The 27,263-nt window shown below is 56.7% G+C and overlaps 2 protein-coding genes across 3 annotated transcripts; one reads left to right on the forward strand and one right to left on the reverse strand.

Moving 5' to 3' along the window:
- Positions 1–498: 498 nt before the first annotated feature.
- Positions 499–17,671, reverse strand: WDR93 (WD repeat domain 93). Its single transcript, XM_065412744.1, has 16 exons — positions 17,405–17,671; positions 16,442–16,637; positions 15,038–15,102; positions 13,522–13,604; positions 12,542–12,665; positions 11,894–11,932; positions 10,348–10,435; positions 9,312–9,495; positions 8,989–9,059; positions 6,820–6,906; positions 5,854–5,985; positions 4,658–4,853; positions 3,904–3,964; positions 3,192–3,348; positions 1,780–1,963; positions 499–598 (listed from the first exon to the last, which is right to left on the reverse strand). Exons 1-16 carry the CDS (start codon positions 17,669–17,671, stop codon positions 499–501), a joined length of 2,034 nt encoding a protein of 677 aa, XP_065268816.1.
- Positions 17,672–19,557: 1,886 nt separating this feature from the next.
- Positions 19,558–26,478, forward strand: PEX11A (peroxisomal biogenesis factor 11 alpha). 2 transcript variants are annotated; one of them, XM_065412770.1, is made up of 3 exons: positions 19,558–19,613; positions 24,863–24,978; positions 25,907–26,478. In XM_065412770.1, exons 1-3 carry the CDS (start codon positions 19,558–19,560, stop codon positions 26,476–26,478), a joined length of 744 nt encoding a protein of 247 aa, XP_065268842.1. The 2 variants fall into 2 exon arrangements, with proteins under 2 accessions (XP_065268842.1, XP_065268843.1); XM_065412771.1 differs by having other exon boundaries at positions 25,997–26,478.
- The last annotated feature ends 785 nt before the right edge of the window (positions 26,479–27,263 follow it).

Below are 27,263 nucleotides of genomic sequence, written 5' to 3' on the forward strand. Positions count from 1 at the left end.
ATGGGGTAGAAGAGCAATCCCACTTCAGTGCCAATGCTCTGAAGCACCACAGACAGACATGCAAACAGTGTGAAGGCCTTTACTGAAAGGGAGAGACACGGACCCAACCGCATTCACGAAGCTTCTGCTTAGGCTCAGACTTTCCACGTCCATGGGGGACTCAAAGCTGCGCTGCACGTTCTCTAGCTCAAGTGCTTGGGCTGCTGGGTCCCTCCCTGTGATGAGCAGACACTGCTATCAGAATGCCCCCCCAACATGGTGCAAGTATCCTTGGTGAATGAGGGGAGGAGGAGCTGCTCCCTGCTGGCATGGGCTGATCAGTGGGCTTGGGTTAGAGGTGGGGGAAGTCAGTCAGTGGGATGAGCTGCCTTGAGGTGGAGATGAGTCAGTTAAAATAAACAGTCTGCAGTTAAAATGCCAATGCTAGGCCAGGCTTGTGGGCCTAGTGCCAACCCAGGGCTGCGAGGTTGATCTGAACTATAGCTCCTCCTGCCCCCATCACTTCTTCCGGCTCTCCCTCTGCAGGGCGGCTGCATGCTTCCGCAGCTGGCTCCAGCACTTGGGTACCTGCTGGCTGAGTCCTGGCAGGCGCTGCAGCCTAACAAAGAGAATGCAGGGGCTCAGACTTTGGTTTTTCCCCATCCTTGAGCCCTCTGGGCTCTACCGAACCAATTAAAAATAAATCCGTGCAAATTCACCACCACCCTCCAGTGCAGATTGAGATCTAGAACAGCCAGACACACCTTCACATGCCATTCAGGACACGGAGATGGGCTGCTATGGGCCAGAGTGTCAGCAGCCAAACTGCCCACCCCCACCCCATTTGTGCTCTCATCTGATAGCCTGTGGGAGCACAAATCAGGGTGCTGCATGTGTACCTGCTGTGGACTAAGCTAAGGTCTGCTACAGACCTGAACTTCTATGGGTTGGTGATTTGAGCTCTGACTGTCAGAGCAATGGGCTAAGGGGGGGTCCCCAATTTTCATAGTAGAAAGCTGCAAGCTGGAAAGGCTTTTCCTTGGGACAGATCTATGGGGAGGGGAGGCATTCCTGAGCTGGTGCTATAGGGATGAAAGGCTCTCTGTGCCCTGAGCTACCTGCCACTCCCCTGGCTCAGGCCTAGAAGGAGAAGAGAGAAAGGGGCTAGGTAACAGAAACCTGCTAGGCCATTTCCCCCCCACCCCCCACCCCCCCGCTAGGCTTCAGCCTCTCAAACTTAAGGCCTGATCCAAAGCCCACTGAAGTCAATGGAAGGATTCCCATTGACTGGGATCAGACAGGCTCTCAAAAGTAACAGCTCAAGACACAGGTCATCCAGTAAATGATGCAACACTGCCATCTAGTGACAATATGAGAGAGCAAAGTCTCTGCCTCGCAGGTGGAATTCCTGCATCAAAGATGCAATAGTTCCTATTCAAGCAGAGAAACCGTGTATGTTCAATGAAGGAGGAGTCTGCCCTGCAATTGTGTGCATGGGGAAACAGAATCATCTGGAGAGATCCACAATCTCTCCCTTGCTGTGGCTGGAGCAGTGTCCCCAGGGGCAGAGCTGGCTGCTTGAGGTGGAGTCTCCCCCTGTATAGCCCAGAGTTTACTCCAGTCTCACCCCAGGGATACACAAGAACAAATCATACCAGCTGCCTGAAGTGACGATCCTGCCTCAGGCCATTCTGGAACCTCACTGGGCCCTTTGTGCTCTAGGGTGGGACCTGTCCTACCAGGAGTGTGAGCCAAGTCCCAGCTTCCAACACTCCAGACTTCCTGGTGGGAAAAGCTTACCTGTCACGGAGGAAAATGTCACATCTCTCGTCCCATGGCCGGTGCTGCAAGGAGTCAGGAGGAGGCTCCGGTACGGCTGGGAAAACCTCCATGGACTGGTAGAAATCAAAATAAAAAAGGAAGATGGAGCTTTGATTGTCTTTGGTCTGTGTCGGGGGCCCAGCCTGCTGCTGCTGTTCATCACCTGTGTGCCAGAGAAGAGAGGACAGGTTATCTCAGTAGGATGCACATTCTGCAGAACCATCATAGGGGGCCAAGAGTGACCCAAGGCCACCATAGAGCTGGCTGCACCAATCTGCGTACACTGTTCTCAAGGCTGCTCTGATGTCAAGCTACTCAGCTGGGGAAGAAGAGAATGGCCTCATTTAGAGCAGCGATCACCATGAATGACCAAACAGTCCTGAGCCACCAGCTGGCCACACAGGCCAAGGTCTGGCGTGGGCTCTGTTAGAAATCCACCAGCATGGATGTTCTTGCATCATGGCCTGCACAGCACATGCTGGGGCTTGCAGAGAGCTGGCTGTGCACGTGGTGCTGGCTCCTCCTGCCCCGTGTTCCCAGCTGCTACATCACCCTGGAGAAGCTACTAATACATCAATACTTTCCTAGTGTTACTTGCAGCAGTGGGCTACCTGAGAAACTACCAGAAGGGATGTTCTAGGATCACAAATGGGAGGGAGGAGGGGCCAGGTGACAGCTAACAGGAACCAACTGATGGCAAGTAGGATGGGAGATGTCTAGAAAACATTCCCTCAACTAGCACGTTACCCACCCTATGAGTAAGGCTGAGGACCCCTGCACCAGCTGATGGGGAACGATACAAGCACTCAAAGTCAACCAAAAATTCAGCCCCAGGGCTGCTGTTTCATCCTAGCAGCACCAGCATTTCCAGTGCCCTCTTCTCCAGGAGACCAGCTTCAGGGAAAGGGGAGGCAGCCAGTCTACTCAGCCTGTTACCTTGGCCCAATTCAGCCTGTACAGCAATTGCAGCATGGGACGCACACTGCAGTCCCCATGGCCCAAGCAATGATGTTTAAAGCTTTCAGTCCCTGCTTCCCCATACAAGTCCTGCTGCCTCTCACCAGTAGGAGGCATTGAAAGGCCAGCGTACGACCTGTGAGCAGCTTTCAGTGGGGCCAGCGTGCAGACAGATACCAGTGCACAGATGCCGCACAGCAATGCTAATCGGCCTAGTGTCCGGGGCTGGTTGTGCAGATCTGGCAGCCACACGGGGAAACCCCACCCCCATTTCATATTGTGAGTTGACCCTTCTGTCTCCTGGGACTTGCTAACTTGAAACTCCTTGGCAGGAGCTGGAGACCCAGGGCCCCCTTCCCCCTCCCACCTGTGACAGGAGTGCATGGTAGCAGGTAGTTCCCTCCACCCGTTCCCTTCTGTGTCAGACTCCCTACCTCGGAGGAGCAGGCATTGGTTAGTGGTATCCACGGTAAACACCGGTTGCCAGGGGGATGCTACTGTGTGAGAGGGTGGGGTGATGAAGTGGCAAACAGTCTGTGGCGTGGCAGTGTCTGTGAGGCACACTGTGCCATCCCAGGAGAACACCAGCACCTGAAAGAGCAACAGGGCACAGAAGCTGCAGGGAGAGCACTGGCAGGGCCATTCCCATTTCCCTTGGCTGGGACTGGGGCAGGAGAAAGCCCTGAAAGCCTTAGCAGGATGCAGGAACCCTGCAGACTGGAAATGAGGTGCATGGGCCAGAGCTGTGTGGAGAACCCAGGGCTGCAAGAGCAGAAATGCTGTGGGTCAGGATTGAGGTGAACAGCAGAGCGCAGTTTGCTCAGCCCTTGCTGCACTAGGGCTGGCTCCAGCCAGATGCTTTGAACTCTTTATTTTCCACAAGGTCCTTGTGCTTGTTTTGAAATGGCTGTCCATCTCCACTGGTCACAGGGCTCCACTTTCCCCCTGGAGTTTATAACTGGGTGGGCTGGACTTGCCTTGTGACCTCTCCACACCTCCAAGGTCTGGGATTTCCTGCCACTCAGCCCTCACCTCAGCACCTGGTGACTCAGGCCAGCTGCTAGTGTTGTGCCCCCCAGGCCCTACTGCACAGTCATGCTCTTCAGAGGACACAGGGCCCTAGAGGGGGTGACTTGCAACACTCACTGCACCAGGTAAGGCTGGAATCGGTGCTACTGCGCTGATGGTCTGATCTGGGTCCTCGGACCTGTAAAATAAACCCACCCTTAGGATGCTGCTTGGGAGCAGACCTAGCACTTTGAGGAGCCAGGAGAGCGAGAGCTGCAGTGCATGACCCAGGGGTTCATGGGGGATTTAGGCCAAATGCTGCCCTACTGAGATCAGCAAACTGGGAACTGGCCCTACCCTCGAAGCTCTGATTGGCAGGAGCACGAGCAAACAGGAGTTGGGCAGGCACAAGGCAGGGAATTCCACCCCAACTTCTGTTCCAAGCTCTCCTGGAAGAAGACCGAGCAGGCACCAGCAACACCTTGTGGTGGCTACTACAGGGACAACGCTGGCTGAGATATGGCTCCAGGCAGGGCTGTAGGGACAAGCCAAAGGGCAGCCTGAGCCTGTGGGCTCATAAGCCCGTGTCGCACTGTGCATCAGCCAGAGCTCAGAGGGAAGGAGATGCCCCGATCCATGCCTGAAGGACTGTGATTGTGTATTGCTAAACAAAGTGACTGTTGCTGCTAAGGTTGAGTGTTTGGTACTGATAATGGGGTGGGAGAGTTTGCTGGGTGGATTCCCGCCTCCCCAAAGACAGTGGTGGGGTCTCCCAAGGGGAGGGGAAGTGTTTGCAACTCCCTTCTAGCGAAGGGGAACCCCCACCACGCCACTGAGACAACTGATCTGGCCTGTGACCAACCTCCCTGGGGCCTAGCAGAACCCATCTCACCTGTCTGCCAGGAGCACAGTCCTGGACTCTCTGGGCCCTGATACTATAACCAGGTGGAGAGACCCATCCGTACACAGCACCAGAAGCTGCACTTTGGGCCTAGGCAGCTGGTCCCTTGGGGCTGTAGATGTCTGCAGGAAGTGGATGGTGCGGCTGAGACATCCCTCTGGAAGGGCAGTCACAGCTAGTGGGAATCCTGGTAAAGGCACAAGCACCCAACAGTTGGAAATAAACAGCAGTTTGGAGATACAGGGGCCAGCACTGAATCTGGCCTCCACCTGAGAGAGACTCAGCCTGGCACCAAGGAGGTGACCTCCATGTGAGGGAAGCTCAGCATGGTTCCACCCCACCCATGCTGAACTAATGGGCACCTCTGTTAGTACCATAGAGAGCTAGTGACTTGTATGGGAGGGAAGTCGAGCATAGCTCCATCTTACTGGCTTGGCTAGGAACTGGGCCAGGTTCTGTTTTGGGCTCATTTTGCCTGCAGTCCTCCTGGCTGTGGCGCAGCATGGCAGGGTTGCCACCTTCTCAGCTTTGGCCTGAGGGACCCAATCTTTACGTTGCCATGTGGCGGTGGAGTATCACAGCGTGCTGACACTGCGTCACCAATGGATTTGGGTGGGACTGTGGCCTGCCCCGGTGCAGTCACAGGACCGGCCCAAGTACAGAGTAGGGCATGCTCTTGAATTTTGCTCTGGGACAGTCATTGCATCACAGCCCGGTGATGCTGTGAACTTGTCATGGTGAATCGTAAGGTCATGATGTGGTGACACTGCTTCAGTCCCACAAATAGCATGAGGCTATGTTGTCCAAAGGGGGGAATGTCCCAAAAACATTCAGGCAGGGCACTTATAGCCTTAGCTGCTGCAAACATAACTGTTGGCCAGCCCCAAAGACATTTTGATTTCACTGTCCTCTTGCAGGACAGGCGATAGTTCTGTCAGAACTGGAACTGGCCCCTGAAAACTCAGGCCATGTGACATGAGAGACTCTGCTACTCAGCTAAGGCACCTGGGATGTTTGGCCACCTGTTGCTAGGGAACCAGTAAGCCTGCAGGGTTTTTTGGAAAATGTTCTTGAAAACCCCTTTGTGATCCCCAGCTGGCACATCCAGACCCCCAAGTCCCTAGGGAGAGAATCCCCCTGTCAGCCTCCCACAGGTACCCATCAATTCCAGCAATGGAAGAGCTCACCTAGACATCTGTCCCACACCGTTATCGTCCCATCTTCACATGCCAGAGCCATGTAAGAGGAGCAGGAGGTGACAGCTGAGCAGGTGATTGGAGCAGCACATGGCCAGACAGTGTCAGGTTTTAGCTCAGCATCTGGAGGGAGAAGCATGGCCTGTGAACAGCTGAGCCTCATCTTCAGGGAGATGGGGAGTCCCCCCCACCCACATCAGCCTCTGGTGTGTGTTAGCCTTCTTGGGCTGAGTACAATGGGTGCAGGTCAGGAGCCGCCTGCTGTAGTGGCCTCACTTGGGACACTGGCCATCTGGAAATCCTCACCATCCAGCTGCCACCCTGGCCTAATGGAGAAATGTGAGCCATAGGGCCAGTTCCTCTCCTCTCCTATGTCTTACTTCTTCTAGCTAAGGAAAGCTGGCTCAGCCCCCTCTCAGCACTGGCCAACCGAGAGTGAAATAAAGTACTCCCTGCTCCCCAGCCATGGGGCTAAGGATGCTGCCTTTACAGGGTTCCCATCCCAGCCTGTCTGGGAGAACAATCCCTTTCCTGGTGTCATTAGACTTTTAGCCCTTAGCTTCTTCCTCATACCTGGGCAGGGTGGAAGCACTCTCGGGTCAGCCCCAGTTTCCCTCCCTGCTGTGAGCTCACTGCTGGTTGCTGTGAATTACTGACTCAGAAATGCTGAGGCTGTGGAAGACTGAGCTCCATGGGGACAAACACACAGTGCCCTACCAGGGCAAAAGGTATGGAAAAGGTCAGCGGCCATGCCCTCTGGGAAATGTCAGCCTGACAGTGGGGACCCTTCTCGGATCAGGAAGATCCTAGGGGGGCCCTATTGGGAAAGGTCAGAAGATCTCCTGCCAGTGCAGGGTTAAAGGGAAAAGCCTTTTAGTACAAACCACTTTCTTTTTAAATCTACAGCAGCAGTTTGAAAATAAGTACCCTCCTGCCCCCCATCCTTTCGCTTCTTACCCGTTTTCTCCTTTGATGGCCGGGTGAGTAAATACAGGCAGAGATTGTGGCTTCCATTCCAATGCACGCTGATGCCAGTGGGCACGTCTGGAAGAGGAGATCAGAGAAAGGAGAGGGGAGGGGGCAGCTCGAAAGCCTGGATTGAGGGAATCCGAGCTACACAGAGAAGTCTCCTGTGCCAGCTGCATCAGCCCGCTGGAGAAACTTGTCTGGGCTCCGCATCCCTTGGAGTTGCTCATTCAGAGCCAGAAATAGAACAGCAGTTCTTATTCCTGGTGATATTTTTTCCCTGCCTGTCTGTTCTGACTGCCTATGTCAGCCCCTCCCCCACACCTGGCAGTCCCCATTACAAGAGGTGGTCCAGGCAGCAGGAAGCCCAGTCAACGACTGGGCACATAGAAGTGTTTGGAGAGAGAAATTTGCTGTGCAATGGTGTGAGAACTATGTCCCTTTGCCTTCAACAGCCATGCCCCCAGTGCCAGCATATATTGGGAGCAGCAGGCACCTGACCTATGACAACTTCCTTGGGGCCTGGGCCACACAGCTGGTTTGAGTGATGAGACGTTGGCACAAAGATGGCAGGCTAATGCGCTGGTGCCACTTGCTGACCTGCCTGAGGACGGGAGCTGCTGGTTAAAATGCTGGTGACACCAGTTGGTTCAGTGAGAGGAAGGCTGTTTCTTTCACTGCATCCCAGAATTCCACAGCAGCCAAGCTGCCACAGTGACTCAACCAGTCAGTAGTACGGGGTGTTCTCAAATGTGTTCATAGTGGGAGCCACATATTTGTCAGGGAGATTGACTCAGGAGACCTCCCCTCCCATTCCCCATCGCCTGGCCCTGCCTCTCTGTCATTCGCAAACCCAGAGCATCCATCTGATAGAGTACCAGGGGAAAGCATTTATGGATTTGGGGCTTGTAGCGGGGTGGTCACCTGCTCCTGCCCTGAAGGGCTTGAAATCAGCCCCGGGGGACAGGGCTGAGGCTGTGTGAGGGCTGCTGCTAGGGAGAGCAGCAAGCCTTGGCTGATTGGGGAAACGGCCACAGCTGCGGCCACGCCCCAATCAGACCATAGCTGGCCCTATAAAGGCCAGTGAAGCCAGAAGCTGAGAGGACTCTCCCTCTAGCCCTTGAGGGAGAAGGGCCTGACTGCCTAGAAGCTGAGGAAGGTACCTAGAGTGGAGCAGAGCTGGGGAAAGGCGAGAGGAGCTGGGGCACTCCAGCCTGGGGGAATCCCCAGGCTGCAGGCCTTGCTAAAGGCCAGAACAAGTACTAGGGCTACAGAGGGGTAGCCTGAGGTAGACAAAAGCAGCAGGTCCAAACCCCCCTTTGCCAGTGATGAACACTGCAGTCTGCCCCAGAGAGCACCCAAGGGAAAGGGGCACCAGGGTCTGGGAGGGACACAGGGCCAGTAACAGGCGAGACTCGGGCCTGCAGAGGGCGCTCCAAAGTCTGGAGAGCCAATTCCTGGGATGACCAGCAGGAGGTGCCGCAGGGTGAGTCGTCAACCTGTTACTAGACTTCTCTAGTGCAATAAGAACTTTTCTTCATGAGGGACAATTAACTTCATGGGCACCTTCTCCTCTTCTCTTCCTCCCACCCCCAGCCTGTTTCTCTTCTCTGGGAAGAAGAAAGAGAGCCAGCTCTCCATACATCACTGACTGGGAACATCTGTTGCAGCAGTTTCTGTGGCTGCTGAATTATAAACAAAGACGGCTGGACACGGACAGAGAGCTTCACTGCTGAATCATGAACTGGCGGAAGGCAGTAAGCAATGACACTTGTTGCCCCTGGCCCACTCACAGCACTTCCTGGCCTATGGCAGTGCCCACTTTACCCTGCTTTGGTTAGAACCACAGGAAAGTAGCCAGTCATCCATCTAGTCCCGCATCATCCCTCCCAGGATGACCAATGTCAGATGCTGCAGAGGAGGATATAAATCTTCACTTGTGCAGTAATATACCATGGGGCAAGTTCTTACAAATCCAACTGGCATTTTGCATATGCCTAGTGCATGAGGATTGATAGCCCTTATCATTTTCATCCTGGCTTATGTCTTTGCAGATGCTATTCTTTGTCATAACAATGCCTGATCTAGTTTGAAACTCAATATGCTGCAGCAGTGAGTTCCACCGGTTAATTATGCATTTGTCTATCCGCTTTATGTTACCTGGCTGTGCTTTGATTTCAGGTCCGATCTGCAGTATCTGGCCAGGCAGGAGAAAATGAAACACAGCATGGCTGAGAAAGGAAGGGATAATAAATACATGCTATGGAAATACCTTGATAAACAGAGCAATTCAACATGATCGGGAGTGGCTGTGGCCATACCCTCATGGCTTGGGACCAGGGAGCCAACTTCTTGGGCCACGGTTCAGAGTAACAGTTGGGAAGTGCCCTGGAGATGGTGTTGTGTGATGGCAACTCCTATGAATCCCTGGGCTGAAATGCCAGCATGCAAGGGGTGGAGCTGCACTCCTGCATCCCTCTCACCTGGGTTTCTCCTCCTTGCTGTCAGGCTCACTTTCTCTCTCCAGATGCTTTTGGAAGGTGCTGCGAAAGATTGCGTCCTGCTGTTCCCATTGGTAGTCTTTGATCACGTGATTCTGTCCCAAGCCGATCACACTGCCATCATCAATCTTCATCAGGGCCTCCAAAGGGCTTTTAAAAGTGCTTCCTGGATCGTGAACACCAAGGGGGGGGAGAGAGAACCCCAGAAGAAGCAGAATCCATTGAGATCTAGGAAAGCTCTTGGGGAAGGGGTAACCCTTCCCCTTTCATGTAGGGTCATACCATTCTCCTCCTTTGGATGGAACCACCTCTCCCAGGCCTTTGACCTAGCATAAGGCCCAGGTCCCTGGCCAGGAGCCAGCTCCTTTTACAATAGCAATGGTGGCTGCTTTCTGCCTCACTTATCTCTGGGGAAGGGGCCCAAATCCCAGGCTGCCTCCCTCTGTGCTCTTCTCTCTGATCAGCTGCTCTACCCCTGTCTAGCTGGTATTGGATAGGGATCATGTGGGCTCAGATAGCCAGGCTGGGTCTGGCACTGCTGTTGGTAAGAACAAGGGTGGAGGAGAGGAAAGGCCACTAAGACCAGGCAGTGAGGAAGAGATTGTAGGGGGATCATATCTGCATGTGTGTGCGCTGCACCCCACTGCCATAGAGCTTGGGCACGGGTGGGACCTTTGGGCACCAGTGTAATATACATAATAATCATTAATATAGGTGATGCATCACTAATGCAGCTGGGATACTAATAGCTGAGTAAGCAGCAAGTCCCACTCCAGGATCAGAGATGAGCCACAGGCAAGGTGGGGCCAGTGGGCATTTTACTGTAATTTTTTATCTTTATGTTGCTATCCAGCCACTCACTCAGAGAGAAACACAAACACACAGAGACAGACACATGCAAGCACCCAAAGAGAGAGAGAGAGAGATGCAGAGAGGCACAACCATTATTACTTAACCAGACTTGAGTAAATTCCTACTTCCCCACCAAAAACAAAGGTCCCAAGAGAAGGGGCCTGACCTGTCAGAGGTTTGGGCGATCTGACCTTCAGCAGCAGTACTGGAAGACTCAGCTTAGTTTCAACTCTGCTTGCAGACGTGGGTGATTCCTACAACGGAAGAGACAGCCACCCTGAGCACCGGCATGTCCAGGAGCTGCTCTGTGGCCTGTGCTGTCTCATGCTACCAACAACAAAGTTGTCACAGCTGAAACCTGCAGAATTGTTCCCTGGCATCTCAAACCTTCCTCCCAGGAAGGGTTCGCAACACTCCCCTCCCAGCATGCTGCTCCCCTATCACTGTGTGCACGACGAAGGCCATGCCCCACTGGGGCTTTACGGCTGGGAGCCCCGGGGCTTTTAAATCACCCCCGAGCTACCAGCTGCAGAGGCGGCTGGGACCCCGGTGCTCAGGGGCAATTTAAAGGGCCCGGGGCTCTGGCTGCCGCTACCGCAGCGGAGTTCCGGGCCCTTTAAATTGCCAACTGAGCCCTGCCGCCGCTACCCCGAGGCTCCGGCAGCCGGGCTAGTGCGGCGATTTAAAGGGCCTGGGGCTCCGGTGGCAGGGAGCCCCGGGCCCTTTAAATCGCTGCCCGAGCCCCGTTGCCGGAGCCCCGGGGTAGCAGTTGCAGGGCTCGGGCAGCACTTTAAAGGGCCAGGGCTCCCCGTAGTGGCCAGAGCCCCAGGCCCTTTAAATCACCGCCAGAGCCCTGCCGCTGCTACCCCAGGGCTCCAGCAGTGGGGCTCAGGAGGAGATTTAAAGGGCCCTGGGCTCCGGCTGCTGCAGTACGCTGGACCGGACCGGCTTACTTTCATCTCTGCCTAACTACCATTAGGGATCCCTCCCCAAAGGTCCCTGGATGCAGAATGGTCCTGGTAACAGCATGTGATGTCTTCAAGCTCCAGTGAGAGAGAACCAGGGGTGAGGGATACTCAGATTGCTGCTGAATACAAGAACCAGTGTGGGTTTCAAGGTACCTGTGATGGGTAGAATCCCCTCTGCTTGGTTGGGAATGGGGAATCGGACACTTGCCACAAGCAGGAGGACAGCATCAGGGTACTGCTTTGAGCAGGGGGTTGGACTAGATGACCTCCTGAGGTCCCTTCCAACCCTGATATTCTATGATTAGCTTCCTGCCCTCAGCACTGGTCCTTGCACAGAGACGTGGCTAGGTACCTGCACGTGGATTAGTGAGACTGAAGACCTAGGTGTATGAAAGGGGGAAGGGAAGTTCTTGATATGAGTACTTGGAGCAGTAGAGAGGGGAATGTTAGGTGTTCATTTGCCTTGGGTCTGAGCCATTGGGGGTGGGGAGCTGATCTATCAGTGCTGAACAGCAGCTCCTGTTAAAGGGCAAGGCCAGCCTCTGCTGATCTGGGGTCTGGAGGGGACTAGCCCAGGTGAACACTGGAATGGATCCACTGGATGCTTAGAACAAAGAATATGTCCCAGATTCCTGGCGCTCTTCCCCAAGAGCTGGGATGCAGGGGGTTCAAGGTGCAGCCACCAACTCAACATCTATAATCTGCCTGGAGAGCTTGCTAAATTCTCACTCAGGCCTTGGTTACCGTTTCTGCAGAGCCCTCTCCCGGCAGTTCCAGACTTTTCTGCCAAGGATATAGAAGGAGGCTGTGGTTAGTTCACACAAGCTGGTCATGGTAATCCAGAGCATCCCCTTCTCCACTTGAGCAAGTGGGGCTCTGACACACAGCCAGGTCTTCTTTTTGGCCTGGGACTGAAAAATGAAGCCAATTCAAAGAAGCCCAGACTGGAGAATCAGCTTCCCTGACTCACACTTGGAGATACTGCACCCAATTCTCAGTTATACTAAGGCCCTTTGGGGCCATTCTGCCAGTATGAAGGGCATTTCGGGGGTAGAAATGGCTCCCTGAGAAACCACCCTGCACTGGACCCCTCCCCAGTTGGGGGCAACACTTATCGGGAGGGGAGCACATTGAATCGTGGCATCTGATCTAGAGGAACCTCCTTAGAAAACTTGTCTTGTGAGTGACAATAGTGGCCCAACAATATAAGGGGCTTGTGAAATGTGGGTTGGGTGACAACATCCCCGCTTCCTTCCCCATCAATGTACTGACAAACCCACTCAGCCTGGTCGGTGCAGCCAGTGGAGCTGTGAGAACAAGGGCTATGGAAAGAGATGGAGGTGAAAGGACAAGACAGAAGATCTCTCAGTCGGAAAGAAAAACATTTTGTACCGCCGACGCCTGGCTGAACCGCCTCTCCCTGAAAGATGACACTGCTGCAGCTGCCTGGGAATGGTCTGTCTCCTTCAGCCAGGAATCCTTAGGCAATCGGTAGATCTCCAGCCAAGCTTCTGTGCTGCCTGCATTGGGAAACTGCATTGAGCAATTGGAAAGGAGGCGAAAAGGTTTCTCAGGCAAGAGGACTCTGCTGTTATGTACCCTCAAGAATGGGATTAGGGTTCCCTTTCAAATATAGGATCCCCCAGCTCATATCCCCACCAAGCCCCATGTCACGGATGCTGATCTAGGGAGTGGAGCTATACTCACTGGGTCATGTTGCAAAGTGGTCTTCTATTGGCTGCCTGTGGGGTGTCACATGTCCTGCTTTTCTAGCCCTCAAGGTTCCAGCAGAGCCCCTTTGTGGGGCATAGACCCTGGTGGGGCAGAAGGGGGCATTCACATGGCCCTCACTGCTCTGAGACTAGAATTGTGACTAAGAAACTCCTGTGCTTTGGCGAGGGTTGTTTGCTGCAGCAGGTTTGGGGAGGGCATCTCTGTGCAGTTCTCCAGCCTGTGTCAGAGCAGAGAGCCTCTCAGTATACAGGCCCATATGCTCCCAGTGTAAATGTGGGGCCTGGGGACAGGGTTGAGGAGCTGGGGTCGGTGATTAGAGCAGGAGGAGGGAGTCTGCTTTGCTTTGAATGGCCTGTCTGGCAGACCCAGAGGCACCACTGACCAGCCCCAGAGCGAGCTGCCTTCCATTAGCTGGCCGCAGGGGCTGGGTCCCTGCTGGGCCTTTGGCAGATGAAAGGGAGGAGCAGTGTCAGCTCTCCTTGGCTGGAAGGACAGGTTGGGTTGACTCAGGAGAGCACTGGGGAATCCAGAGGACCCTCCCTAGACTGGTGAGTAAGTTTTACAAAGCTACATGAGCTGCAGGCCCCACCCATTGAAGCAGGGCAGCCAGCATTTGATACACTGCAAATCCCTGGCACTTGCCTTGCAGCAGGATGCCTGCATAATCGCCCCCCTGGGAGAGCTCTGCCTCCACACAGGTGTTTCTCTTGCTGATCTCTTCCTGCCAAAGAAAGGTATGCCGGCATCAGAAAAGGCTGGGACAGTGATGCTTGCTGTGGTGCGCCCTTATTGCTAATGCACCCGGGAATTTGACTGAAAAGAGGCAGGCGCCCTGGGAACAGGTCCGGGAAGAACGTTCCATGCTCAGAGGGTTGGTGTGGGAGCAGGAGGGGAGGAGGAGAAGATGCCCTTGTTCTTGGGGGTTTGCTCCTGCACCCCACAGTGCCCCAGGATTCTCAGGTAGGGCTGGTGGCCAGAGGTGCCTTTTTCTGTGCGCATTGGGCTAAACTGCTGTGTCCATTTCCTTCAGCTCCACTCCTCATCAGAGTCATGCCTCCACTGGCTTCGTGCAGCGGGTTCTGCATTGGGTTACCCTTGAAAGCCACCCACGAGCACCAGCAGGGAGAGGAGCATGGGAGAAAGGCAAGAAGGAAGCAGTGGCATGGGCAGAGCAAAGGTGATAACGTCAGAAAGAGCTGAGAGCACAGACTGGCAGGGGGTAGACTGGGACAGCAATCTCTACAGCCACCTATGGTTTGGGTCCTCAGTGGGGAGCCTTCAGCCCTGAGACGTTCTTCCTGAAGCCTGAGCAAAGGCTCGTTCCTCTGGCCTTTGGCCGTGGGCCGCCCAGGGTGTCTGTAATCCCTGTAAGGCTGGCCTTGGGCAGTGGGGGTGTTTGCAGAGAGCAGGCCTGCAGGGTCCGTGTGCCTGCTGCCCAGCCTGAGGGATGCTCTGAAGCCAGGGATGGCAGCAATGGGACGTCCTGCTGCCCTGTGGGGTTTGTCACAAAGGAGATGTGCAGCGCACAGAGGGGGAGGGGGGCCAGGAACCTGTTGGGTGGCCAGAGTCCCCAAAGCCTTGATATGCAGCTATAGCCCAAGGCCCAGCCCCCTGTGAGTGGCTTGGGAGGGCTAAGGAGTTTTTCAAAATGCTAAAGAGGGGAAACAAGTACAAATTGTCCCCCAGCCCAGAGCACCCCCACCCCTCCACCTGAGCCCTTCCAGCCCAGAGCCCCTCCACCCCTCTGCCTGAGCTCCTCCAGCCCAGAGCCCCCCTCCCGAGCCCCTCCAGCCCAGCACTCCTATCCCTGTGCCTGAGTCGTTCTGGCTCAGTCTGCCAGAGTCAGACTCCACATTATTTGAAGACAGACTTCTTTGGTGTTGAGCTAGTTTGTTGCTGAATGCTGATGCACCCCTGGGATTTTGACATCTCAGAGAAGATTCTGGGCATAACCTGGGGTCTGTACTAGGGATAATATGGGTTCAAAGAGGATTATAGGTGAGTTATGCACCATTGACCCAGTTAACAGGACCTCTGATCTCCATTCCAGCTGTTGCCCTTAGCAGTGTGTTTCCTGAGTGCTGTTAGTAATCATGATTGTTTACTACACAGAGGCTTTCGCCTCAGTGCCCGTGGCACACACAGAGGACTTACCACTTCGTTTAGGACTTTAATGAGCAGCAGGCTGTCCCTGTAAAAATAAAAGAGTCGGGCAAGTCCTGGAAGAGAAAAACAGGTGAGAGGTGGGTGGGAAGAGAGTGAGGGGCGCAGCTCAGCTCCTTTGGAGGATGCAGTAACAGCACTAGGACTAGGTGCCTTCTGTGGTTCTCAGAAGACTCGGCCACAGCGTGCTGTCTAGTGACACACAGAGCAGTGCTGATGGCCCCAGCCAGAGGGAATACCCACCCTGCGGCGGGAGTGTGCTCCCCAGACTGGGCAGACAGACTTGTGCCCGCTCCACTTCAGCTAGCGTGCTAAAAATAGCCGTGTGGGCGTCGTGGCACAGATGGCAACTCAGGCTATTGGCCGAGTTCAAGCCCACCCGACCCCTTGGCGCTGAGCTCAGGTGGCTAGTCTGAGCTGCTGCTCTTGCTGCCCCATCCACACTGCTATTTTTACAGTGTTAGCTTGAGCCCCACTAGCGTGAGGTCTGTCTGCTTACTGGGAGGCTTGCTGCTAGCTGCAGTGTAGACATAAGCAGAGAGACTTGCATCCAGCCCTCCTCCCCAAGGAAACAGAGCTTCAAATGGAAAAGGGGAAGGTGGGTGGGAGCCCCAGGCATTTTCATGCACTTTTCAGCTATTGGGGTCAGTGCAGCAATGCTCAGAACTTGGAAAGCATCTATGCATCTGTCTTGCTAGGGGTGTTACAGCAGCACCCAGGACGTGGGATTTCACACATCCTCCCCCACGCACACCCTGGGATGGCCACATTAGCCAAGTCCAGCATGGAGATGGCCTGTGCTCCAAGGAGATTTCCTCAGATCCAACTTTCTTCTCTCTAATGGAAAGAGAACTAAAGCCCACTTCAATAGTGTTGGACTCAACCAGAAGCCAATGGACCCTTCTGGGACTGTTGCATATACTAGTATCATGGTGGGGCTATTGGACTCAATATGGAGCTGACAGATCTTTTCTCCTCATCCGAACCTCCACACTGCAGCACACTGACTGTCCCTGAAGTGGAAGGGCTGGATGAAAGCCCCCGCCTTGAAGCCCAGCAACATTACTCCTTGACTGGCCCAGGGTATTGCTACAGAATGTGAGAGGTGCTGAGTGTGCTGCTTCCCCCATGTGACCAACCTCTGTTGCGCCACAGGGAGGGCACTTGCCATGGGGCCACCCCCCACTCTGAAATCTGTTGACTAGTCCCCATTTTTTTCAGGACCCTCTCAGAAATGTGTTAGTCATGCTTATTTCCATCCTGCTTTAGCTCTTTTCTACTGAGTAGATGCCACTTCCCCCACCGCCACCCACCACCTCCATTCCATCATAGTGCACAAGCTTGTCCTCAAAGTTCTCCCCACGTGGGACTTGAGGAAGCTCATGGGGCACCTACCCATCTCATCAACAGTAACGAGAAGGTGGGTCTCATTGCCAAGGTTGGAGGCACGGATGGCACAAATCTCTAGCTTGGCTGACTCCCAAGCACAGACCCGCTTACAGTTGGGCATGTTGAAAACTGCAAGCCCTGTGGAGAGCCCAAGAAAGACATGCTGTCCAGAGGCTGCAAGGCAGTTGGCTCTTCCCATCACCTACAGAGATGAAAAACAAAGCAGAAGAGAACATGACCCTGCCCTGCCACCCCCTGACAGGGGGATTGATCAGCTACACCAGCCATTTGCCAGCAAAATCCCATGATCTCACTAGGGCATGAAGTCTAGCTCCAAACTCAGAAAGATCCCACTAATATCAAGGGTGAGGCACATCTTCAAGGGAAGCTCACCCTGCCACCGCCAGTGCTAGGGATAAACAGAAGCCTTCAATCTCCAGGCACCGTTCAGCAGCACTAGAGCTTCCCCACACCCAGCTACCCCCACAGGGAGAGCGGCGCAAATGCAGACATTCTGCTTAGAAAGCCCGTGCAGTCCCTGGGGACCGTGCAGCTGTATTCGATGTTGCTCTGCACCATTTCTAAAGTATTATTTTTAAAACACAGTTGAGTTTGTCCATACAATAGCAATAGACTCATCAACTTCTCCAGAATAACCAGGCGCTAGGGTCAGTCTGGCTCAGAGAGGCAGAGGGTGAGCCTGACATGATTTAATGCCACCTCTCCTCTTTCAGGAAGGTGTGATGGACTCTGAAATGGGCTATGTCCTGTACTTCTCAGATGAGCAAGCTTAGAGCTGTAGCCTTGTGGAATAAAACTGAAAGCGAGGGAAATGCTAATGGAGTCTCGGGAATTTAAATGGGCAGAGGGGTGACAATGGAAGAAGAAAGCAAAAGGAACTGAACTGACACTGCCTCGACAAACTGTTGCAATGACAGGTGGCAGCTGTGCTGTGAAGGGTCTCGGTACCTGGAATTCAGCTGTGGGCAGGTACAACGTGGGCTTGACCTTCAGTGTCTGTGCCTCTCGGAGTGCCTCCCTCTTCTCAATGATTTCCCAGGCCTGCTCGAATACTAGGGTCACCAGTTTATTGATCATCCGGAAAGGCTGAGGCAATGAATCAAAGATTTGATCGGGATCCTGCAGGAAGAAATTTTCTTCCTCATCCTTCTTAATCCAGTCCTTTTCAGAAGGTGGAGGGATCTCCAGGGGATGTTTCCGGATATATACTGGCATCTTTCTGCCTTCCCTGGTGTGATGACAACACAGGTGCCCTACACAGTAGTCACAGTAGATGGAGAGACCCAGGAAATCCTACGTAAATAGATCCTGGAGATAATGGGAGGAAACGATGATAAATACTTAGGATCTAGCTATAACAAAGAAGGAAGCTTCCTATCTTTATATGGAGAAATGACTATATCTATTTTGTAGGACTCACTTCTGCTTTCCCCATTGTCTCCCCATGGTCTCCTGTACAGCTCAGTGCTGTGCCATGCGAGTACTATCCATGTGGATATATGCAGGTTAAGTACACAAGTGATTAGACATCTAAAATGCACAGCTAGTTATACACGTTTTGGGTGTGGTGTTACAGATAGATTAGAATACACGTAGGCAGGTTTTTGCCTGTCTCCCTGCTTATCCAGCCTGGAGAAAGTCACAAATATGATTTGTTTCAAAGGAACATTTTTCAAACTGCTTAAAACTTCGCTTATTTCTAAACCATGTTTCTTTGCACTAGTCAAAGGCCTGTGTCACTTTGAACTAAGCTTATGGAAAGTTAGTAGCTCTTAAATTAACCGACAGGGCCTCTGACTTCCTAGATGTTTGTACATTGCCTAGCACAATGATGCTCCAGACCTGATGGATGGCCTTGGGTCTTTACCTCAATGATCAGAGCACAGAAATATCATCTACAAACACTTGGAAAACAAAACATTTCCTAGTGACACAACTCAGAAAGGGCCAAATGGAACTGTACCAAAAATTCCCCTTTGGGCTGAAAACAAGCGTAAAAAAATCCAGCACAAAAGAGTCATTTTCCTGAAAAGTTACAGGGAGTTGTACCCACACCCCAAGTTATACAAGCTTTTCCACTCTGCCGCAGGCGGTGATGATGCTGGAGGAGCTCTAAAATGTCACCAATTAAACAAGTGCTGTACAGGTTTATTTGGCTCGGGACCGCAGGCCATCTTGACTCAACCACTCATACAGAGAAAGTGGGGTGAACCACCAGTGTGTGTGAGCTGGCAACTGCAGGGTTGCCATTTACCACCCCACAAACAAGCCTGGGAGCAGATAGTAGGTCCTAGACAAAACAACTAGAACTGCTCAGGTACAAATCAGGATCCATGCTACCTTCTACAATGAAGGGCATGCCAAGGGACAGAGAGTGGGGGAGATAGATAAATGAGAGGCAGGCTTTGATGTGATCCTGAAGACTAGGTGATTCTGGGGTAAATGCTGAGTCTTACGACAAGGTTTAATTTTCAAAGCTGGGAGGCCCAGCCACTGGATTTCCAGGGGGTCTCCTGGAATTAATTATCCCTATTCATGGGGATGGGTTATTGCTGAGGAGATCCCCACTTCTGGGGAGGGTGTTGCTGAGGGGATCCCCATTCCCCTGTTCGGGGATAACCATTCCCTGGGAGGTGCTGCTGAGGGGATCCCCATTCCCCTGTTCGGGGATAACCATTCCCTGGGAGGTGCTGCTGAGGGGATCCCCATTCCCCTGTTCGGGGATAACCATTCCCTGGGAGGTGCTGCTGAGGGGATCCCCATTCCCATGTTAGGGGATAACCATTCTCTGGGAGGTGCTGCTGAGGGGATCCCCATTCCCGGGGGGGGAGTTGCTGAGGACACATCCCCGCGATTAGTCCCCTCCCCCTCACTCACCTGTAATCAAACGTTGATCGGTTGCTATGGTAACTGCTGCGCTAGGTCCAGTCTGATCTCGGTCCGGGTGGAGACAAGCCCCAGGACGGGGGGTTCCGGGCCCAGCTCCACGGGGCGGAGCCTGTCTGTGTGTCCCGGGCGGCGGGCGGAGTAAGAAGTGGCCCCGGCGTCCCGAGCCCGAGCACTGCAGGAGACTGAGGGGGTCCCCGCCCCCCCGCGGCAGCATGGAGGCGTTTGTGAACTTCACCAACCAGACCCAGGGCCGGGACCGGCTCTTCCGGTGAGCGGGGCCGGGGGCTCGGGCTGAGCTCTGCCCCTGCCGCGGTCGGGGGCTGTCGGCACCTCTGCCCGGTCCCGCCTGCAGCCCCGAGCCGGACGGCCGGTTTACCTGAGCCTCCCTTGAGAGCGCTGGGAGCCACTGCCGGGGCCTCCGCGCAGCCAGTCCTGACCCGGCGCCTGACCTCAGTACCCCAGCGGAGTGCCGGGTGGGGCACGCTCCCCCAGTCAGTGCTGACCCCAGCGGAGTGCCGGGGTGCTGGGTGGGGCACGCTCCCCCAGTCAGTGCTGACCCCAGCGGGGTGCCGGGTGGGGCCCGCTCCCCCAGTCAGTGCTGACCCCAGCGGAGTGCCGGGGTGCTGGGTGGGGCACGCTCCCCCAGTCAGTGCTGACCCCAGCGGGGTGCCGGGTGGGGCACGCTCCCCCAGTCAGTGCTGACCCCAGCGGAGTGCCGTGTGGGGCACGCTCCCCCAGTCAGTGCTGACCCCGGCGGAGTGCCGGGGTGCTGGGTGGGGCACGCTCCCCCAGTCAGCGCTGACCCCGGCGGGGTGCTGGGTGGGGCCCGCTCCCCCAGTCAGTGCTGACCCCGGCGGAGTGCCGGGGTGCTGGGTGGGGCCCGCTCCCCCAGTCAGTGCTGACCCCGGCGGAGTGCCGGGGTGCTGGGTGGGACACGCTCCACCAGTCAGTGCTGACCCCAGCAGGGTGCTGGGTGGGGCACACTCCCCCAGTCAGTGCTGACCCCGGCGCGGTGCCGGGGTGCTGGGTGGGGCACGCTCCCCCAGTCAGCGCTGACCCCGGCGGGGTGCTGGGTGGGGCACGCTCCCCCAGTCAGCGCTGACCCCGGCGGGGTGCTGGGTGGGGCACGCTCCCCCAGTCAGCGCTGACCCCGGCGGGGTGCTGGGTGGGGCACGCTCCCCCAGTCAGCGCTGACCCCGGCGGGGTGCTGGGTGGGGCACGCTCCCCCAGTCAGCGCTGACCCCGGCGGGGTGCTGGGTGGGGCACGCTCCCCCAGTCAGCGCTGACCCCGGCGGGGTGCTGGGTGGGGCACGCTCCCCCAGTCAGCGCTGACCCCGGCGGGGTGCTGGGTGGGGCACGCTCCCCCAGTCAGCGCTGACCCCGGCGGGGTGCTGGGTGGGGCACGCTCCCCCAGTCAGCGCTGACCCCGGCGGGGTGCCGGGGTGCCGGGTGGGGCACGCTCCCCCAGTCAGCGCTGACCCCGGCGCGGTGCCGGGGTGCCGGGTGGGGCACGCTCCCCCAGTCAGCGCTGACCCCGGCGCGGTGCCGGAGTGCCGGGTGGGGCACGCTCCCCCAGTCAGCGCTGACCCCGGCGCGGTGCCGGAGTGCCGGGTGGGGCACGCTCCCCCAGTCAGCGCTGACCCCGGCGCGGTGCCGGAGTGCCGGGTGGGGCACGCTCCCCCCAGTCAGCGCTGACCCCGGCGGGGTGCCGTGTGGGGCACGCTCCCCCCAGTCAGCGCTGACCCCGGCGGGGTGCCGGGTGGGGCACGCTCCCCCAGTCAGCGCTGACCCCGGCGCGGTGCCGGGGTGCCGGGTGGGGCACGCTCCCCCAGTCAGCGCTGACCCCGGCGCGGTGCCGGAGTGCCGGGTGGGGCACGCTCCCCCAGTCAGCGCTGACCCCGGCGCGGTGCCGGAGTGCCGGGTGGGGCACGCTCCCCCAGTCAGCGCTGACCCCGGCGCGGTGCCGGAGTGCCGGGTGGGGCACGCTCCCCCCAGTCAGCGCTGACCCCGGCGGGGTGCCGTGTGGGGCACGCTCCCCCCAGTCAGCGCTGACCCCGGCGGGGTGCCGTGTGGGGCACGCTCCCCCAGTCAGCGCTGTCCCTGGCGGAGTGCCGGGGTGCCGGGTGGGGCACGCTCCCCCAGTCAGCGCTGACCCCGGCGCGGTGCCGGGGTGCCGGGTGGGGCACGCTCCCCCAGTCAGCGCTGACCCCGGCGCGGTGCCGGGGTGCCGGGTGGGGCACGCTCCCCCAGTCAGCGCTGACCCCGGCGCGGTGCCGGAGTGCCGGGTGGGGCACGCTCCCCCCAGTCAGCGCTGACCCCGGCGGGGTGCCGGGGTGCCATGTGGGGCACGCTCCCCCCAGTCAGTGCTGACCCCGGCGGGGTGCCGTGTGGGGCACGCTCCCCCAGTCAGCGCTGACCCCGGCGGAGTGCCGGGGTGCCGTGTGGGGCACTCTCCCCCAGTCAGCGCTGACCCCGGCGCGGTGCCGGGGGTGCCGGGTGGGGCACGCTCCCCCAGTCAGCGCTGACCCCGGCGCGGTGCCGGGGTGCCGGGTGGGGCACGCTCCCCCAGTCAGCGCTGACCCCGGCGCGGTGCCGGGGTGCCGGGTGGGGCACGCTCCCCCAGTCAGCGCTGACCCCGGCGGGGGTGCCGGGTGGGGCACGCTCCCCCAGTCAGTGCTGACCCCGGCGGAGTGCCGGGGTGCTGGGTGGGGCACGCTCCCCCAGTCAGCGCTGACCCCGGCGGGGTGCTGGGTGGGGCCCGCTCCCCCAGTCAGTGCTGACCCCGGCGGAGTGCCGGGGTGCTGGGTGGGGCCCGCTCCCCCAGTCAGTGCTGACCCCGGCGGAGTGCCGGGGTGCTGGGTGGGACACGCTCCACCAGTCAGTGCTGACCCCAGCAGGGTGCTGGGTGGGGCACACTCCCCCAGTCAGTGCTGACCCCGGCGCGGTGCCGGGGTGCTGGGTGGGGCACGCTCCCCCAGTCAGCGCTGACCCCGGCGGGGTGCTGGGTGGGGCACGCTCCCCCAGTCAGCGCTGACCCCGGCGGGGTGCTGGGTGGGGCACGCTCCCCCAGTCAGCGCTGACCCCGGCGGGGTGCTGGGTGGGGCACGCTCCCCCAGTCAGCGCTGACCCCGGCGGGGTGCTGGGTGGGGCACGCTCCCCCAGTCAGCGCTGACCCCGGCGGGGTGCTGGGTGGGGCACGCTCCCCCAGTCAGCGCTGACCCCGGCGGGGTGCTGGGTGGGGCACGCTCCCCCAGTCAGCGCTGACCCCGGCGCGGTGCCGGGTGGGGCACGCTCCCCCAGTCAGCGCTGACCCCGGCGCGGTGCCGGGGTGCCGGGTGGGGCACGCTCCCCCAGTCAGCGCTGACCCCGGCGCGGTGCCGGAGTGCCGGGTGGGGCACGCTCCCCCCAGTCAGCGCTGACCCCGGCGGGGTGCCGTGTGGGGCACGCTCCCCCCAGTCAGCGCTGACCCCGGCGGGGTGCCGTGTGGGGCACGCTCCCCCAGTCAGCGCTGTCCCTGGCGGAGTGCCGGGGTGCCGGGTGGGGCACGCTCCCCCAGTCAGCGCTGACCCCGGCGCGGTGCCGGGGTGCCGGGTGGGGCACGCTCCCCCAGTCAGCGCTGACCCCGGCGCGGTGCCGGGGTGCCGGGTGGGGCACGCTCCCCCAGTCAGCGCTGACCCCGGCGGGGTGCCGTGTGGGGCACGCTCCCCCCAGTCAGCGCTGACCCCGGCGGGGTGCCGTGTGGGGCACGCTCCCCCAGTCAGCGCTGTCCCTGGCGGAGTGCCGGGGTGCCGGGTGGGGCACGCTCCCCCAGTCAGCGCTGACCCCGGCGCGGTGCCGGGGTGCCGGGTGGGGCACGCTCCCCCAGTCAGCGCTGACCCCGGCGCGGTGCCGGGGTGCCGGGTGGGGCACGCTCCCCCAGTCAGCGCTGACCCCGGCGCGGTGCCGGAGTGCCGGGTGGGGCACGCTCCCCCCAGTCAGCGCTGACCCCGGCGGGGTGCCGGGGTGCCATGTGGGGCACGCTCCCCCCAGTCAGTGCTGACCCCGGCGGGGTGCCGTGTGGGGCACGCTCCCCCAGTCAGCGCTGACCCCGGCGGAGTGCCGGGGTGCCGTGTGGGGCACTCTCCCCCAGTCAGCGCTGACCCCGGCGCGGTGCCGGGGTGCCGGGTGGGGCACGCTCCCCCAGTCAGCGCTGACCCCGGCGCGGTGCCGGGGTGCCGGGTGGGGCACGCTCCCCCAGTCAGCGCTGACCCCGGCGCGGTGCCGGGGTGCCGGGTGGGGCACGCTCCCCCAGTCAGCGCTGACCCCGGCGGGGTGCCGGGTGGGGCACGCTCCCCCAGTCAGCGCTGACCCCGGCGGGGTGCCGGGGTGCCGTGTGGGGCACGCTCCCCCAGTCAGCGCTGACCCCGGCGCGGTGCCGGGGTGCTGTATGGGGCACGCTCCCCCAGTCAGTGCTGACTCGAGACCCCAGCGCGGTGGCAGGGTGCTGTGCGGTGCGAGCTCAGTATAGGGCACACTTCTCCAGTCAGTGCTGACCCCAGCACGGTGCTGGGGGTGCTCTGCAGTGAGGCTCAGTAGGGGGCATGCTCCCCCAGTCAGTGCTGACCCCAGTGCGGTGCCGGGGTGCTGTACTGTAGGGAGCTACCAGCCTTTGGATGAAAAGTAAACATCAGGTCCTTGCTTCCTGTGGCTATTACTGATCTCTGAGCACTTTCCCCAGGTGGGGGGGTGTTTGCCCCATTGGCCTGCCACCGTCCGTCTCAAGTTACTTGATTGTTCCTCTATAAACTCCCCCCAGTTTCAATTCAATTCCTTTTCTCATTTGTGTCTTTCTCCTTTGTAAGCTACTAGATTCAATTGGAGGCATTGATTTTCACTTCCAATTCTAAATTGCGCAATGTTAGTGTGTGCTCACACAGCTCCTGTGATCCACCCCAGAGCTGGCTGGGTTTCAGCAGTGGGTTAGGTGATTTATGAAGCTTTACCCCTTTTATGGGGTATCTCCATATTCTACCCATTCCAGTGGGTATGTATTGCTGCTTAGTGATTGCTGGGGCCACAATACAAATAACAGACTCTGGAAAAAAAAAATTCTAATGATCTGCATCTTGTTCCGTCAGGGAAACTGGCTTTGTCCCTTCATAGACCCAGAGCCCTGCTGCAAGCTAGCATTTTTGCAGTATTTGCCTGTGGATGTTTCAGGCAGTATTCATTTGCATTGCCAAATGTGCCCAACAAAACCCTCTATTGGCTGCTTGCTGCTCAGATGCATGGTCTCCCATTGTCATGTTCATGCTGCATTTGCATTGCTTCTTACACTTCATGTCATAAAGTGCTGACCCTAACAAGTCATATCGTGCGATCTTTATACCTCTCGGTGCTGTCGCATGGGTATGGTCCATAGGGAGTCCCTAACTTGGGAAGAAATTGTTCCTTTCTCCCCCTCCCCCTCTCCCCCCCCAAAAAATGAATGGTCCTTGTGTCTCCTGTCAACCAGTTTCCTCATTTTTTCCATTCCAGAGCCATTCAACACACATGCATGTTGCTTAGCTATTTATTAGAGCGTAAGGCTGACAAAGAGACGGTGATAATGAAGCTCAAGAAGTTGGAATCTAGCATGCGCTCTGGCCGTAAATGTAAGTACCCCATATCCGGAGGGATGGTCCCTGTTCGTATTGCTTATTCCAGCTAAGCAGATGCCAGTTGTGCCAGCTCTTAAGTAGTTAAATTACCATGCAGCCCTGGATCACAGGACCTCATTTTGCGTAGTCATGGAATAGTAGATACACCCTTCCCCCCCCAGAATTACACTCACTTTATTACCTGCTGTGTTGTATGGTTAGTATTGCTCAAAATACACATGGTGGAGTCAATGCTGTGGAGTAAGTGAAAGCAGACGACTTGTAATCGGTGCTGTGAACTGAAATATGACACCTGCGGGCAGGGAACTAGCTGTAGCATAATTCCCCTAAAAATGTGCAGCTGAGAAAAGGCGTTGTTCTGAGTTGGTCAGACTGAATCATTAGCCCTCAAGAATAATTTAGAAAGGGTGTAGCTCAGAGGTGCAATGGGACTGGTACACTAGCACCTTCCTTCCAGAAAGCTGGGTTAAATCCTCTTCAGGTTACAGCAGAGTGTCTGTCTGTATCAGTCTCTCACTTACACCTTAGAACTTAGCATGATCGGTAGTTCCCGTTCAGAAGAGACCCCAGAATGGGACTGGAGTAGTGGAGGGTGTTCTAGGTCACGACAGACAGGTGGGCATTGGTAGAGCTGTGTGGATGTCCCAGGACTGGAATGGCAGGGGATGCTGGCGAATATTGAGGTGCATCAACGAAACTATATGGGGGAAGCTTGCATCGTATCTGTCTACTATACATGGCTCTACTATTGCCAGCCTCTCACTTCTGCAAATATAAAGTTATCCTCAAATGAAAAGACAATATTTAAATATACAAGGCCCAGAAGACCAATTAGTTGTTGAAAAGCAGAACTGGATGGCAGCCTGCAGAGTGGCAGCCTACAGGGAGTGAGCCATGCTAATTTCTCTGGGTTCTCTTGCAGTGTTCAGACTGGGCAACATGGTGCATGCCATGGTAGCAGCCAGGCGAACTACCCAGCTACCAGACCTGGTGCCCCGTCTCTGCCTGACAGCCTCCAACCTCAGCCGTGTCCTGTATTTCATCTGTGACACAGTCCTGTGGGTGAAGAGTGTTGGACTCATCCCTGACATTGACAAGCAGAAGTGGCGGAATTGGGCTACCAAATGCTATTACTATTCACTGCTGATGAATTTGACCAGGGATTTGTATGAGATCTCCTGGCGGATGGAACAGGAGGCTCAAAGGGAGAAGGCAAGGAAGGAGAACTCTTCTCAGTGTGATGAACAAGATCAGGATCTGTTCAGTTTCCATGCAGGTGGGTTGCAGCCTTTTCTCCTCCTGCTGTACCACACCCTGAGGAAACACCCTCCCTTGTTGCTAGACACAGTGAAGAACCTTTGCGATCTCTCTAGTCCTTTGGACCAGCTGGGAATCTACAAAACCAACCCAGGAGTTATTGGGCTCTGTGGCCTCCTCTCGTCCCTGGTGGGGATCCTCACAGTGGCAAGTCCACTTATGAAGCTGAAGCACTGATCTGAGAGCATCACATACGGTGAACTGGCAGGTTTGCTTCCCTGACAGTTTTCATTCCCAGGATGGTATTTTAAAAATGAACACATTTGACAATCACTCTTCATATGTGGTTTGTTCTCTGGAGGAGTCAGCTTTACTTCCTCCTCCTCCTTCCTGATATCCTCTCACGTGAGGAGGTGCTGTGACATACTACATGATGGAGAAGAACGGTGAAGAGGCTGAGCAAGGACTGAGCAAAACATCCCTGAAGAATATTGTGAAACATGGAAATCAAGACTTTACAAATTGCTGCTAGTTAAGGACATGTTGCTGTCTCCTGTATTTGAATATAGACATGTGGAATAGCTGCATAGGCAACTAAAATTGTATAAAAAGCCATAAGTAGTGGTGCTGACACTGGAAAGGCAGAATTCACCAATGGGGGTTCATACAATCATTTGTCTTTCTTGAATACATTCAAGCATGTTGGTACCAGGAAGGCTTTGGGAACTGTAGTTCAAGTGGCCTGGATTAAAACGTGAGTTCTGTGAGGGGATGGATGATGCCAGGGGACTGGTAATTGGATATATGGAGCTTTTCATCTCTAGGCAGTGGTTCAAATCCAGCCCAGGCTGGTAGTAACTGAAGAGTGCTACTGTTTGGTGATATAGTGGCCACCATTGAATATGTATTGGCGGGACTAGATCCAGTTCCTAGTGAATAGATGTCTATATCCCAGAAACCACCACCCCATCTGCCCTCCTTGTTGACAATACAAGGCCAAGGATTGCTTGGGCCATGGAATC

Source organism: Emys orbicularis, chromosome 10 (genome assembly GCF_028017835.1).
Source record: "Emys orbicularis isolate rEmyOrb1 chromosome 10, rEmyOrb1.hap1, whole genome shotgun sequence".
NCBI classification, from domain to species: domain Eukaryota; kingdom Metazoa; phylum Chordata; order Testudines; family Emydidae; genus Emys; species Emys orbicularis.